Here is a 17,336-nt window from a genome sequence, read left to right on the forward strand (position 1 = left end):
GGAGAATCTATGTGTAATAATTATGAAAAGTGACACTGCAATTTCAAAGGAAATATTTATTCATCTGTTAGAGTAGTACTGATTTTAGCTTCTGCAGATGTTTACTTTATTTTCCATTACTGGTGTGCAACAAATGAAGAGGAGCATAACAAAGGGAACATAAGCTAAGGAGGGGTGCTGTTAAATAATTTTTTAAATCCCAGTTTCCACTTGTGATCAAGGGAACACATCACAAAACTGTCCCTCTGTCTATCATGGATACAATTATATTTGGTTATGGATTTGGGTGTATTCCAGTTAATACTCCTAAGAATCAAACAAGCTGCAAATAAATACTTTTATTAACTACTTACTTGTGGCTATTCTACAAAGGAGCGTTTTATGCTGAAAATATTTTAATAAGTGTGTAATAAAAATCGGAGAGTCTCCTTTGAATCTACAGTAATGGCAGCCCTCTGTTTTCAAATGTAAATTTGCAAATATCCCTGCTCCTATTCATTGAGATGCTAAACTCTGTTTACTTGCTGGAATCCTTTGACTTACTCATTCCCATTTTTAATCAATTTGTTTGTTTGCTTCATTACAGAATGCTTCTCTAGTCCAAGCTATGTGAGGATATTTTTCATCATTTTCATAGTTACATTCTTGATTGGGTTGCTTAAAGTCCTTATCATTAGACAGGTGATATTACAATGGAATAGTAATAAAATGAAGACCTCAGCAGATTACAGGGTGTCGGCCTCAAAAAAGGTCAGTGAATTCTAAAAAAAGAATTACTATCAGTATGTCATTGTCTACTTCCAATATTTCAGTCCTTAATTAATGCTAATCTTTCTTCTCCATTAAGGACAAGTCAATTCTGCAAAGTGTTTGCACAAGAGCAGTAACCTACCGACGTGAGAAGCCTGAAGAAATAAAAATGGATATCAGCAAATTAAATGCTCATGAAACTTTCAGGTGCAACTACTAAAAAGATTTTTTTAAAAGTACTTTATGGGAAACTGGATTTTTAATAATTGCTCCTAAAATTATAGTTTTAGAAGTCACAGGAGGAGACAAATTGTTCTAGATCATGCTAGTTTCTGGTTTTCACTGGAATGGAGACTGACAAGCTTCCTCATCATCATGTGACTCACATCGCTGCTGACTTTTTCAGAGAAAAAAAATGTGTCTTACTACTGTTTGAGACTAGTGTCATTGTAGCACTTTACTGTAATATATAACTTATTTAGATCAGCATAGAATGTAGATCATCTGAAGAGCACTGATTACACTTTACAGGTACCTGGCCATTCCTAAGCTTCCCAGAGAGAAGCAATGGCATTGTGTCACTGCAAGGGTACAGTAATCCCTGCATGGAACATGCAAATGAAAATAATAAGGCATTTATGCTAATGTTGCCAAACACTTCAACATTTGGCAGTGAATCTACAAGAATAGCTAGATGAGTAAATGATTAGTGTTTCACTCAAGAGGTGAACAGATAAAACATTAATCTTGGGGGTTATTGCTTTTGAAACTAGTTTTATGCATATGTGTGTTTGTTTTCTTCTTTTTACAAGATGGATACTAATTCCAACATTCTCTCCTCTTTGCCTTTATGGTTTGGTTTTCTTTCTTACAGGATAAGTTTATATAAGTCACAGATGACTGGATTAAATAAGTGCTAAGTTACTACTGCCATAAAAACTTAATAATATAATGTCACTTTATTAGAATACTGGTTTTAAAAGCTGAATGTTTAATAAGGGACACTGTAAAGTAACATCAAAATTTGAACAGCTTAGTTGTTTGAAGATGTGGAGTCTTATATCTTCTTACCTGGTTAACTGGACAGACTATTTCACCATTTCATTTGTCTAATCATCAGGTTAAAATTCAGAAGATATTTAGAAACTCTGCCTTGTCAAGCAAAGTGCCACAATTTTGACTGAGCTTTCTCAGATATTTACTTTAAGTAGATATTAGCATTTTTAAATTAAAAGTTATATTAGGCTATATAAAATAGTATCTCCTCAACTCCACTGATTAGAATTTTAAAAGTATGCAATTGGCAGAAGATAAACAGTATCTAAGAAATAAGCTAATTCATCATTTTAGTTAGTCAGGGAATCAAGTTTAAGTGATATCTCAAAAACCATCCCAGTGATTAAGTGGCAGCATTTGAAGACAATTTCTATCTTACTGCCAGGCTAGTGTTCATTGCACAATATCATGCTACCTCTTGAGTCTTTAGAATATCCAATTGGCAAGTGTTTTTAAATGTGATTTACTGAAGTCTTAAGTATATGAGCATGAGAAAATTGCAAAGCAAAGCTGAAAGAGTCATTCAGACTGAATTGGCCATGACTAGCTGCAATCTTTCCTGCCAATCAACTTCCAAGAGTTAACTACAGGTGTGAAATCCATTCATGCCTTAGCCTGTGTGAACAGCACCCCCTAAAATTGTGCGGTGCTCACCCCTAGATTGATACAGAGGCTATGAGCTTTTATCTTCCCCAATGGAAACTTCTTCACAATTACCACAGCCCTACAGATTTATTCTCATTTTACTGGCTAGAAGTCCAGTAGTCAGAGTTTTGCCTATGAAAACAATGTCTTTTTATAATTAACATCCCAGATTTGCTGTCTTTCAGCACTTGAGTTAATCAAAGTGCTAGATATTTGCATTTCAATGAAGACTAAAGTCTGCACTCCACATTCTACCCCAAAGAGTATTTTAATACATAAGTTGATCTGGAGTTAACAAATAGGGCAACTCCATTAGCTGTCCCCATAGCCAAGCAATTATGACTCTAAGTTGAACTGTATTTCCTTCCCCAAATGAGAGATTGGGGACACTGACATAATTCAGTACTGTGACTCACTTGTTTAAGATACCCTTGACCACCAAGGATAACATAAAAATCACATTTTTCAGTTTGTCTGTCACATGTAGCATCCTTTTTAAAAGGAAAATAAATTGATACCTGACAGTCCCAAAAGGAAAAAAGTGGAAAAATTCCATTTATTAAAATGCTGACAATTTAAAAATGAACATTACGATGTTCATAAACTAATTTCCATGTGGAATGAATTATCCAAAAGAGCAAAATAAATTGAAACCCTGAAAGTCCACAGTTTATATTTTTACACTCTCACTAGTTTGCACTAATTTATAACGAACTGAACAGAAGCTGTTACCCTAGTGAGAGACAAACTTCCTGATAAGCTGTTCAAAGCTAGATGATGACTGTTATGTGCTTTCTTTCTTTTTTCCACTTAATGATCTAATTCTTAAAGGTTTTAGAGCTTATATTTTACTTGAATAATTGGTATGTTCCTGTATAATTGTTTGTGAGAAGAGAATTAATATTTGACTAATTAGAATTAATTAAAAGGTAAGGGAAAACAGGGTATTGTAAATAGAGCCTATTTTCAATATGACCACAGGAGCCTTTTAAGATTTACTGATATCAAACACAAGTAATGACATTTTTAATGGTTAACAAAGTTAGGAACTTGAACACTTTTGGTACGACAGCTTTTATGTGCCCTAAATGACTTACATTTAAATTACATGTGCCATGTAATGACTTAGCAATGTGCCAGACATAACACTACAATATAACTGTATGCATTTGATTTATCTGGGGACATGTTTACACTGCAGTGTACATGGGTTTTTGAACATTTGATATCTTCTTCAAAATTTGTTAACATTTAAGAAGTCATACATATTCTCTGCAAGACTGAGAAATTCACCAGAAATCTGATTATGTCCTAAATGTTCAAAGCAGCTTTAGTTAATAAAGATTTTAAAAATTAAAATAAACAAAATACATTTTTTATCTTCAGGAAAATTTTAAAAAATCATTATTAAAATTACTGCATGCATCAGATGTAGTCCTTCACTAAAGAATAAATTCCAATATAATACATTAAACAATAAAGAACAATTTAAGTTAAAGAACAAGTAAAGAAAAAGAATAAATTCCAAATATGTCTTAATATTTCCTGATCTCCACTGAAGATATTCTTATGGCATCCACGAGACATTGAAATGTTCTTATGAGGGACTATGAAAATTTTTTTCTATAGAATTGTTTAGTCTGGGTACCTGATATAGCAAATTAGATTCAGCGGCTTTTACTTCCTTTCCTTACTCCTATTTTTTTTTCTACTCAGTTTTCTAAGGGATTGCCCTCAAACTCAGTAAGTCCAATTATTAAAAATAATCAAATGTAATGGAATAATGTTTATTTCCAAACACCTCTTAATAATTTTAAAACTCATTTGAATCTATGTACCTGAACAAAGACAGATCCATTGAAAATTAAGAATTTTAAGTTCTCACAACTGTTAAAGATTCGGTTTTAAAGGATTTGAGACCTTTATTTTAATAAAAGTTTTAAGAGAAATATAACTACTTGGGAGTTCAAGCATGTGCATAATGTATTCTGTTTTATTTGCTCTAAACATTTAATTTATGACTGTCCTTATCAATATATATTGACCTTAAAAACTCCATTTCATGCAATGCAAATTGAAATATATCACCTTTCAAAGAAATATAGAATTACCTTTCAGATCATTTCCCTTCTCTTTTATAATTCCCCTATGGAAAATTTACTATGGGTAACTGATTATACACATTCGTATTTCATTGATTCTGACACATCCGCTTTTTCAGTATAACATCTCTGAAATTGTGATGTATCTTGCAATTTTTGGCATGTTAAATGCAGTGTTGAAAGTTGTGCTTGAATAAATAGTACACTAATTAATTGCTAACTACATGTTCATGGGTATAGGGACATCGCTTTCTTACAAACATTTGAAAATTCACTTATGATGGCATATGAGCCAGTTTTCAGTACAACTGAATCACATACAACTAAGCATGGATCCTAACTGTCTGATTATAAGCTCACATCCTGCAGACCTTTAGGTTATTAAAGCTTTTTAACCTCCTCTTTATGCCAGTGGCTATGATTTCTGCAAACCCTGGTTTAACTGATAAGAATGAGTGGGTTTCTCCTAGTCTTGTTAATAATTTTTTATTCTTTCTATCCTTTGTAATGAATACTTCTATATTATCATCTCTCTGTTAAACGAAATTAAGTGGGAGAATATTACATGTAAACATCATGATTACATTTTACAGCATCTTGCATATGTTACAGCAGTGACAGGAGAAAAATATGATACAACCAATCAGTGCTGTTGGGGAAAAAAATAACTTTCTCTTTGAGTCCTTCTACATTTTTATTCTTAACATTTCCCTTCTTTTGAGTGATTTTTTTTTCCTTTGGCTCTGATAAATTTACCTTCAAGCCCATGTAATGACTGTCATAAAAATGTTATTAAGTTATTTTAATTATATGAAACAGTTGTTCAGCTATCTGGGCAGATGTTAAAAAAATACCTGAGAGTAACAACACTACTGTTTTATCTACCTGAAATACTTTCCTACATAAAATGTATCTTTTAATCAGGTTTGAACATCTATAACCTAATTTCAGTTTAAAATTATTTAACCCAACAATTACACACACACACACACACACACACACACACACACACACACACTGCAGTTACCAAGGATGGAAACTGTGATTTGTCTAAAGAACTTTTATTAACTTTATATTATACCATAGATAAATATGATTTTGATAAGAATTCCACACAATGATAAATAGGGTAAATTTTATTAAGGATATTGAATATCAAATACTTTCATTCTAATTTATAGGAAAATACAAATTTGCACATATTAATATAAAAATTCATTTTTGGATATTTAACATAACTAGAACTATTTTACATTTAATAGCTACTTCATTTTTAAACCTCTGCAAAGAAAATTTAGAACTGTTTTTAAATTATCAATGATATAACGTTATTTGTTTCATTTAATTAATGTTGCCTTTGTAAAAAATTTTTAACATAGAGTATATTTTTAAATTAAAATATTTAAATATAAAATAGGTGTAAGAAACATTCTCATTAAGCAAGTTTCTTATTATGTCTGGCTTTGAATTATACATAAAATTAAATCTCCTTAAAGGACACAGAAGATTGGGGAATATGACAATTTCATATAATATACTATGAAGCTGTTCATATAATTCTGATTGACTACTAACTGCTGTTTTATGTATTTATTAAAGAGCTGACACTGTAGTTGTAAGATGTCTATTTTTCTAACAGAGCTTATAATAGTTATGACAAGGCATTTAATTAATGCATCATTCTGTTTAAACGTAGATGTTAATTACTATAAAATTTTATGTTTTAAAATAAAAATCTAAAAATCTAAGAATTTTCTTTTATTTACCATTGTGTCATACATAACCCTCACAACTACCAGACCACATTGTCACAAAAGGAAATGTCATAACATTCATATGTTGTCATTGGTAGAGAACATTACATAATTCCAAAAACTACTACTTCTAGAAAACTGTAGGGCCAATGACATAGGGTGGAGACCATCCTAATTGCTCTACTTACCTTTTGATTGCTGCCCAATGATGGAAGCAGAATGACTATCCTAATTACAAAGAACTGAAAAAGTAACACCTTAATATAAATATGCATGTACACAAACTTCAATCGCACATTCTCTAGAGTCGTGTTTAAACAACTGAAATTTATAAAATGCCCCTACCAGACATCCCTGGCAGGCAAACAATTTCTTTTTAGCTAAACCACTGCACTCAATGCTATATTTTAATTTCATGTAGAGAATGTAGTAAAGCAGATGAGGGGACACATTAAAAGCTAAATAAGACATGTAGACAGAGTCCCTGTCCTTTAGAAGTTTTAACACTTCGCAGGAAAAGGTATGTGTAGCAAATCTATATCTATCTATCTATCTATCTATCTATCTATCTATCTATCTATCTATCGGATTGGGCTAGCGAGATCAAAGGGAAATTATCATGAGGTGTCACAACTCAGAAGTGTGAGTTACAGTCTTTTGGGATCAGAATCCTGATTTCATTATGAATATTGTTTGGCCCCAACCTTCCCTTCCTTGTTTAGTAATGAGACCCACCTGCCTGAGTTTCAGTAGAGCACATAGCTGACTTAACTATTCAGACTCCTTTGCAGCTAAATGTGATTACAGGACTAAATGTTAGTCAACAGGATGGGAGAGGAAATGATATGTGCAACCCCAGATCACAACAACTTTTTTGTTGTCTGGATCAACTAAAGCAGCTACCTTAGCAAAGGAAGCCATGTGCTGAAATTGTCAGAGCTTCCCCTTCAGTCATCAAATGTTCACCTCAAGACATCCCTGGTAGAAAACAATTTCTTTTTAGCTAAACCACTGCACTCAATGCTATATCAGATAATCTGTGTTATTCAAAAAATTGTCTCACTGAATCCTTAGCAATACTAAATTCTATTTTCCACAAATTTTCAAATAAGAAAAACAAGGCACAGAGAAGTTAGTGACCTTGTATAAATGCATGCAGCCGGCAAGTGCCCAAGGGAAGATTCATACCCAGATCTGTTTTACTCTCCATAAATGAATGATCCTATGTTATGAAATAATAGATTTTACTAGTTTAACTAGTTTTAGTAATTTAACTATGTCCCTATTCCACGCCCCCAAAAATGTGTAATAAAGTTGTGTACAAATACTACATAGGAAAAAGTAAACAGACCTTTAGAATATGAAAAACAAAAAGCTAAGCATACTCAGATGCTTGAGTTAGACTGCAGCAGAGTCCATGAAGACAAATTTGACTTACAGGCTTTGGAAGAAAGGTGAGTGTGGACATGCTAAAATTCCATGTCAAGAATTTAAACAATCATTTTGCTAGGTGGATATATCCCAAACATGAATGTGCCATAATCATAGCTCTTAAATTCATTGAGAAAAAGAATGAGTAGGATATGATACCAAGTATAAAATATTGGTTAAGAACTTCAGCATTTAACAAGAGATGGTTAAATAAACTTTTCTGAATGGGAGAGAGTCACATATTTATAATGGAAAATGAACAAATGTAGACAGAAATGTTTATGTTAGGAAAGTTTGGATTGGTCTAAAGTATAATAGGGGAACATTTCAAATTGTGACAAAGAGGAGTCAGTCAAACGAGCTTGGAGAATTTTCATGAAGTGAATATCTAGACAAAAGGACAAAGAGAGGGAATATGAGCTACAGCTGCAAGAAGATGTGAGAGAATTTAGGGACTGGCTAGATATAGGTGATGAAGAAAGAAGTTAGTCAAAGGAAATTCTAATGCCAACTCTGAAAGTCACTATAGACATCTATCCAAATTGGATAAAATTCCCAATCTGGTCTCGCACACCACATTGTTCTTGCCAATCCATGACTATTAGACTAAATTCTAACTTCATCAAAACATTTGGCCAGACAAAACTAAAGCTGTAAATTTTTAAACTATGTCAATTACTATGCTTTCAATATTATGAAAATAAACCCATCTAAAAAGATATACAGTAACTTCTTTTTATCTATGAATATGCTATCTAATAAAGATTGGATATGCTAATTGACCCTCACACCATTGCAAAGATGGCAGTGCCCACAGCCAATAAGGGGGGAATATGCTAATTGACTGCCACGCCCTCAAAGATGGCGACATCCACAGCCACAAGATGACAGCGCCCAGTCTCCTCAGCCCCACCGAGGCAGCAGGCACACTCCTGCTTCTGGAGTCCCCCAGTCTCCTCAGCCTCCCAGCCGCCCAGGGCCAGCGTGAGGCACAAGCAAGCCTCAGATGGCAGCTGCCCAGACGCCCAGGGCCGCCGGAGGCTCAGGTAACCAGGGCTGGCTTAGGCTTTTGCTACAGAGGTGTGATGGGGGCGTTGCCTTCCCCTGATCGCAGGGTCGCCTCCCGACCCTGAGGGCTCCTGGACTGCAAGAGGTTAGGTCAGGCTGAGGGAACCCCCCCTCCAGTGCATGAATTTTCATACACCAGACATCTAGTTTTTATCATAATTAGCAGCAGTGGTGGGCTGATTGCAAAAAATAAGTGTAACCTTGGCTTTCAACTTGGTAATATTTCAGTATTCTTTTGGACTGGTATATTATTTAGTCCTTAGATCCTAATACTGTTTAGACTTCTTCCAATGAATTACCTTTAGGTCTAAAAATATTTTCAGACTATAGTGATGAAAGGGGAATTCTTTCTTTATTGGGCTTTGTCATTCTTCATACTGTTTTAACATTGTTATGACTATAAAATATATTCTAACCACTAAAGTTATGAGAGATAATTAACCACTTAAGAAAATCTTAATTTACCATTACCAACAATTTTTATACATTTTCCCCTATTATATTTGAGATGTTATGGTTTTCAAATAGTAGTTCCCAGAACAGAGGCATCAGTGTCACATGAAAATTTGGTAGAAATGTAGACTTTTGGTTTCTGCTCCAAATCTTCTGAATCAGAAACTCTGAGAATGGGGTCCAGTGATCTGTGTTTTAGCAAACTCTCTAAGTAATTATAATATAGTTTGAGAGCCATTTCCATGAAGAGTGAAAACTAGCATCAGGAGACCATAGTTATAGATTACACTTACCAGTGCGCCTAGGCCAGTGAAGGCGAACCTTTTGAGCTCGGCGTGTCAGCATTTTGAAAAACCCTAACTTAACTCTGGTGCCGTGTCACATATAGAAACTTTTTATATTTGCAACCATAGTAAAACAAAGACTTATATTTTTGATATTTATTTTATATATTTAAATGCCATTTAGCAAGGAAAAATCAACCCAAAAAAATGAGTTCGCGTGTCACCTCTGACACACGTGTCATAGGTTCACCATCACTGACCTGGGCCAATAAATGATACTCAATACCCAGTACTCAAATAAGTGTTGAGTCAGTCAAAGATGTTTTCTTTTCTATGAGTCCCTCAGACATGTCCCTGAGAAAATATTATGCTCAAAATGTTTATATTTTTATAGTTAAAATCAAAGTAATAAAATCATTCTCTGCATGTCATTTTTAAAAATAAGGTGGACTTCAATTACTTTTTATAACAAGACACATCTTACATTAAATATGCAGAGTCTTACATTAACTACCCTTATCATCCACAGCCAGGTCTCATTTTTCTGTCACAGAAACCCTCTCTAGTCTTAGCAAAGGCTAAATGCATACAGACTGTATGTGTATGAAACAGCTGGAGGATATCCATTACTGCCCTAAATAATAGAGAAATTCCTAACATGGTTTGTGGAGTTCCATCTTAGAGGACTAAATCTTTCAATTTCTCATCTCCACCAAAGTATACAACTTCTCTCCTTCCTCCCTCAAAGACACTGAAAATTGTCTAGGTCTGGCCCTGGTTAGGTGGCTCAGTTGGTTGGAGTGCAATCCCATACACCAAAAGTGTGGGTTTGATTCCCAATCAGGTTATATACCTAAGTTGCGGGTTCCATCCCCATGTACAGTTTGGTTTTTATGACGCTTCTCTCTCTTACTCTCTCTCCCTTCCTCTCTAAAATTAATAACAAAAACTGTCTGGGTCTGTTGGTTGTCTTCAGGGAACACAAATGAACAGTCACACCCAGAACAGCTGGACACAGCATCGCTTCCTTCCACTTCTTGGTCACTGTAGTAGAAAATCCTTCTGCTCTGTCACATTTTGAGGAATCACATTTGCTTACTCTTTTCCTCTCATATCTAAAACACTCCTTTCTCCCTTGCCCTAGATCCAGTTTTATCTTCTCTTGAAAAAAAAAATGTAGCTCTACGGGCATGCATCCAAATCTATCTCTAGTCCACTAAATTTTGCAAGTATTTCTGGGCTTGGAAAAAGGGGGGAAACCTTATGGTACCAATAAATAGTAAAAGAGAAAGATAATATGTATGTATGCAAGGGTAAGGTAGACCCAAAGAATAAGAAATGGTACTGAGAACCTATTCTGGGACTCTGGATATAAAGAGACAGCAGGGATGGGAAGGAAAGAAGGTTAATTTTTTTTTTTCTTTGAGAGATCTCTGCTTGAAGTCTCTACCACACCTTTCTTTAAGGATTGGGTAAGGAATATTCTCTAACCGCTAGCCTAATGGAGTTTCATGGGAACCACTAGGAGCTTTGAAATGTATTCCTGACCTCTGGGATAGAGAGAGAAGTCTGATGTCTGGCTCATGCCAGAAAAAGCTTTGTCACAGATTAGTGCTGATAACACATACGGCCATGGCCTGGATCCTATCTCCTAGGAAAAACTAACGGGGATAAGTGGCCAGGACTAGGTGTGTCTATACTAATTCTAATTGTGTATTATTATTCTGTAGGTTAGAGTATAATTTGAAATAAAATAAATGCCATTTTTTCCTTTCAAATATCAAAATAATATCAGATTATACATCAGATTATATCAAAATAATCATTCTCAAGAATGATTTTGATCTAACAACTCCCTCTCACCTGACCAGAGAATCTGAAAATAAAATGTATATATTGAAGAAATTTTCAATAATACTGTTTATTATATTCTTTAATTAATTGTTATACTATAGTGCATTTAAAGTTTATGAGATTACTTTGCATAAAAATATTCACCTTAATCTACAGATTGATTTTGCAAATATAGGTTACTTTTCACTTGGCAATTTCCTAGCTACCGTTTGTTTGATTAAAAGCTTTTATTTTAAAAAGGAAGGAAGGGAGGGAGGGAGGGAGGGAGGGAGGGAGGGAGGGAGGGAGGGAGGAAGACATATTTTTCAACATTTATTTTTTAATACATTTTTTTATTGATTTTATTTATTTCAAAGAGGGAGCAGGAGGGAGAGAGAAATCGAAACATCAATGTTGAGCCCTAGCTGGTTTGGCTCAGTCGATGGAGCATCAGCCTGGGGACCGAAGGGTCCTGGGTTCGATTCCAGTCGGAGGCCTGTGCCTTGGTTGCAGGCTCCTCCCCTGCCATGCCCTGGTTGGGGCACATGCAAGAGGCAAGCAGTTGACATGTTTCTCTCACATCCATGTTTCTCTCTTTCCCTCTTCCACTCTCTCTGGCTATTGATAAAAGGGTATCCTTGGATGATGGTTAAAAAAAATAATAATAAATAATAATAATAATAAAATGACAATAGCCCTAGCCAGTTTAGCTCAATGGATAGAGCATCAGCCTGCAGACTGAGGGTCCCAGGTTCAATTCTGGTCAAGGGCACATACCTAGGTTGCAGGCTCAGTAAGGGGCCATGGAGAAGGCAAACAATTGATGTGTCTCTCTCACATCGATGTTTCTCTCTCCCTCCCTTCCACTCTGTCTAAAATTCAATGGAAAAAATATCCTCAGGTAAGAATAAACAACAACAAAATATTTTTAAAATTAAAATAATAATAATAAAATAAAATAACCACATTAACATATAAAAGGTGCTCTCTTTTGCCCTTGGAAGAATTGTGAAAGACCGATTATTAAGCTTTAAGATTTCATTTCAATCTGATGACACTGAGTCTGAGTAAAGAATATGTCAAAATTGGATGACTAGAATGGTAACTATATATGTCATCTTTTAAACTGCCTTTATTAATAAAAAATAAGTATTCAATTTTAGTTTCTTCCTAGTTCCTTAGTCATTTAGTAAGAACAGCATATATCTTAACTCTCTATTCTAGTAATGGGTAATTGCCTAGTCCAGTGATCGGCAAACTGTGGCTCGCGAGCCACATGCGGCTCTTTGGCCCCTTGAGTGTGGCTCTTCCTAAGCCTTAAGAGTACCCTAATTAAGTTAATAACAATGTACCTATCTATATAGTTTAAGTTTAAAAAATTTGGCTCTCAAAAGAAATTTCAATCGTTGTACTGTTGATATTTGGCTCTGTTGACTAATGAGTTTGCCGACCACTGGCCTAGTCAGTAATCATTTGAAAATGAGAACAGATGAAGAAACTCATACACTTCCAAAGAATTAGAGAGAAAGTAATACATTCTTTAAAATGATGATGAGTGAAGGTGTCAGTGAGTCTTTATAATGTGTGTGGGTAGTTCAATAAAAAAAAAAAGGAGCCCTAGCCGGTTTGGCTCAGTAAATAGAGCATCAGCCTACAGACTGAAAGGTCCCAGGTTCAATTCCGATCGAGGGCATGTACCTTGGTTGCAGGCACATCCCCAGTAGGAGGTGTGCAGGAGGCAGCTGATCGATGTTTCTCTCTTATCAATGTTTCTAAGTCTCTATCCCTCTCCCTTCCTCTCTGTAAAAAAATCAATAATATATATATATTTTTTAAAAGAGACAATTGGGGAAGACAATGTCACAGCAGGGAAAATCTTCATCACTTATCTACCAGCCCTTACACACACACACACACACACACAGAAACACACACACACATATACTCTATGAGATAACACCTCATGACACAGCTGCCCCAGCACTTCTTTAGGATTTTTTCTTATGTGTAATTTACATACAATATAGTGCACAGATTTTAAGATTACAACTTGAGTTTTGATAAATGTACACACCTACGTAATCACCACCCCAATTAAGATATCGAATATTTCTGTCACTTCAGAAGGTTCCTTATGTCCTTTTCCAGTTAATAAATCCCCTCCTATGATGGTTAATTTTATGTGTCAACTTGACTGAGACACAGTGCCTAGATATTTGGTCAAACACCATTCTGGATATTTCTGTGAGGCATTTTAGGGTGAGATTTACATTTAAATCTGTGGACTTTGAATAAAGGAGATTACCCTCCACAATGGGCTTAATCCAATCAGTTTCGGTTGAATCAGTTTGTTCTATTGCTCAATAGAACAGCAGGCTGACCTCCCTTAAGCAAGAAAACATTTTCCAGGAGACTGCCTTTGGAGCAACATCAGCTCTTTGGACTTCATCTGAAACATCAGCTCTTTCTGCTTCTCCAGCAGACTGCCTTTGAACTCAAACTTCAACTCTTTCCTGAGTCTCTAGCCTCCCCCATCAGAACTTATCAAGCCTCCACAAGTACATGAGCCAGTTCCTTAAATCTTTTTAGTTATACAGGCAAACATATACACACCCCCTTTTAGTTCTGTTCCTCTGGAAAACCTAGTATACCTCCTCTTCAATACAATCACTGATTTCGCTTACCATAACCAAACAGCTTATTTTTTTTTTCAATTACAGTTCACATTCAATATTATTTGGGATTAGTTTCATATATACAGCAAAGTGACTAGACAATCATGTACTTTACAGAGTGCAACCTCCTTTCCACGGCTTCAAGTACTCTCCTAGCCCCATATATAGTTATTATGAAATACATATATATATTCCCTATGTTCTCATCTACATCTGTGTGACTGCTCTGTAACTACTAATTTGTAAAGCTTAATCCCTTTATCTTTTTTACCCAGCTTCCCAACCATGCCCCCATCCCTCTGACAACTGTCAGTCTGTTGTCTCTTTCTATTTAAACAACTTTCTAACTTGTCATTTCCCTCAGAATAGCACTCACCTGACATTTACGCAAACCTACTCTTCTCATAACAATACTGAAGTATGAAAGCTAGCATAATATTTAAATACATTACATTTGCTTTATTAAAAGTCAGGTTTACTGTAGTATAATAGAAAACTACACTCTTTTCAGAAATATCTTGACAAATATACATTAAGTTGTATAACCACTACCACAATCAAGATACAGAACATTTCCACAATCTCCAAAACTTTCCAATGTTCCTATAGTCAATTCACTCTCCCTATCCTCAGCCCTTGGCAACCACTAATCTGATTTCTGTCTCAATAGCCTCCTTTCACTAGAGTATCATAAAAATGGAATTATGCAATATATACCTTTTGTATATGGCTTCTTTCCCTTAGAATAATGCTTTTGAGATTCAGCTATGTTGGCATGTATAAGTAATTCCTTTTTATTGCTGAACTGTAAGAGTCCAATTTAATGACCCACTCACTGGTTGAACAGCATCTGAACTATTTCCAGATTTTGGTTATTATGAGTAAAACTGCTATAGGCATTCTCATAAAATATTGCACAGTCCATATGTTTCATTTCTCCTTTAAATATCTAGGAGTAAAATTGCTAGGTTAAATGGTTAAGTGTATGGTTAACTTTATCAAATTGTTTTGCAAACTGGCTCTACCATTTCACATTCCCAGCTGCAATATATGAGTGTTCCCATTGCACTGCATCCTTGTTAAGACTTTGTAGTGTCAGGATTTTAAAAGCCATTCTAGTAGGTGTGTACTGCTCTATCTTTGCGGTTTTAATTTGCACTTCCCTGCTGACTAAAGATGTGAAACATATCAGTGCTTCTTTGCTATCTGTAGTGGTCAGCACTCAAGATGCCCCCAAAATGATCCCTAAATACTGGTATTCGCACCTCTCTGTAGCTAGCTCCTAAATTTAATAGGGCTGTGTAACAACTGGACTGTGGAAACAATAGTGTGTGGCATCTAAGGCTAGGTCATAAAAGCCATTGCTGCTTTTTCCTTGATTTCTCTTGGCTCACTAACTTTGAGGTAAACCAGCCATGTAATAAGGACATTCAAAAAAACACCATGGAGAGAGCCACATGATGAAGAATTCCGGTCTCCTGACGGTAGCCAGCAGCAACTTGCCAGCAAGGCAAATAAGCCATTTTTTTTTCTTTATTAAGGTATTACATATGTGTCCTTATCCCCCCATTGCCCCCTCACTGCCCCCCCCCCAATCATGCCCTCACCCTCACTCCCTGTTGTCTGTATCCATTGGTTATGCTTATATGCATGCATACAAGTCCTTTGGTTGATCTCTCCAACCCTTGATATCCTTACCCCCATCCTTCCCTACCTTCCCTCTGAGGTTTGAGCACCATTTGCAACAGCATGGATGGAGCTGGAGAGCATTATGCTAAGTGAAATAGTCAGAGAAAGATAAATATCACGTGCTCTCAGTCATTTGTGGATTATAATGAACAACATAAACGGGTGAGTAAGCCATTTTGAAGGCAGATCCTCAAGTCCCAAGTTAAGGTTTTAGAAGACTGCTATAAAACCAGAGCAACCACTTAAGATGTTTCTGATTTCCTAACCTGCAAAAACTTATAAAATAAATGTTTATTATTATTTTAAGCCAACATTTAGTAAATTATTACACAATAACAGGTAATACATTATTCACATTTTTTTGGTAGAATGTCTGTTCAACTCTTCAGTCTATTTTTAAAATGGATTATTTGTCTTCTTATTAATAAGGAGTTCTTTATATACTTTGTGTATAAGTCCTTTATAGGATCGGTGTTCTTCAAGTATATTTCTCCCAGCTGTTGGCTTGTTTTTTCATTTTCTTAATAGAATTGTTCAAGAGGGAAAAATGTATTTTTATGCAGTTCAATTTGTCTACTAGTATTATTTCTTTTATGGTTCATGCTTTTGGTGTCATAGCTTAAAATTCTTGGCCTAATGAAAGGTCAATAGATTTTTCCCCCTACCTCCTTCTGGAAGTTTTATAAATTTAGGTTTTATTTTTAGGTATATAATCCATTTTTGAGTTTTTAAAAAAACACTTTGAGTTCAATTTCTGAAAGTCTAATTGTTTCAAGCATGATTTTCCCATTACATAAAATGGCACCTTTGTAAAAACAAACAAACAAACAAAAAAAACCAGTTGACTGTGTGTGTATGGTTCTATTTCTAGATTCCATTCTATTCCATTGATCTGTTTGTCTGTCCTTATGCCAATATTGTATTGGCCTTATTACACTAATTATAGAGTATAAATCTTGAAATCAGTTACTATGAATTTTCCAGCTTTGTTTTTCATTGCCAAAATTTCTTTGATTATTCTAGATATTTTGCTTTCCTATATACATTTTAAAATGTTTCTATAAAAAAAATCTTGCTGAGGTTTTGGTTAGGACTCTATTATATATAGATCAATTTAGGGAGAATCAAAATCTTAATAATCTAAATTCCCCAGTCCATAAAAAGATATATTTCCATTTATTCAAATGTTCTTTGATTTCTCTCATTAATGATTTATAGCTTTCATCTATAAATATTACCCATATTTTGTTAATATCTTCATGTATGTTATATTTAAATTTTCCATTCAGCATAGAGAATGCAATTAATTTTGTTTACTAACCTTTTATCTTGTCACTTTGCTACACTCATTTATTAGTTTTAGTAGCTTTATCATAGATTTTTTGGGATTTTGAATTTAGACAATTAGATCACCTGTAAATAAAATAATATTATTTCTTCCTTTCCAAATGGTATAGCATTTATTTCTTTACCCTACTGCACAGACTAGGACTTCCAGTACAATGTGAATAGGAATGACAAGAGCAGGCACTTTGCACTGCCTGCAACTCTCAGGTAAAGGCATTCAGTCTTTCACCATTCACTTATTAGCTATTG

The 17,336-nt window shown here is 34.8% G+C and overlaps 1 protein-coding gene across 2 annotated transcripts in view; it reads left to right on the forward strand.

The window, feature by feature from the left end:
• The window catches only part of ITGB8 (integrin subunit beta 8), a 124,321-nt gene that overhangs the window by 79,800 nt on the left and 27,185 nt on the right, over window positions 1-17,336 (forward strand). Inside the window, exons 13-14 of one of the 2 annotated variants that reach the window (XM_081101943.1) lie at window positions 587-750; window positions 848-3,082. In XM_081101943.1, coding sequence (XP_080958069.1) covers window positions 587-750; window positions 848-970 — 287 coding nt within the window. In that variant the 3' untranslated portion in view covers window positions 971-3,082. Of the gene's footprint in view, window positions 1-586; window positions 751-847; window positions 3,083-17,336 lie in introns of those variants that run through there. The other variant, XM_081101942.1, reaches the window with a different exon arrangement.

The sequence above is a fragment of the Myotis nattereri genome, assembly GCF_964212035.1.
Source record: "Myotis nattereri genome assembly, chromosome: 11".
Classification (NCBI taxonomy): domain Eukaryota; kingdom Metazoa; phylum Chordata; class Mammalia; order Chiroptera; family Vespertilionidae; genus Myotis; species Myotis nattereri.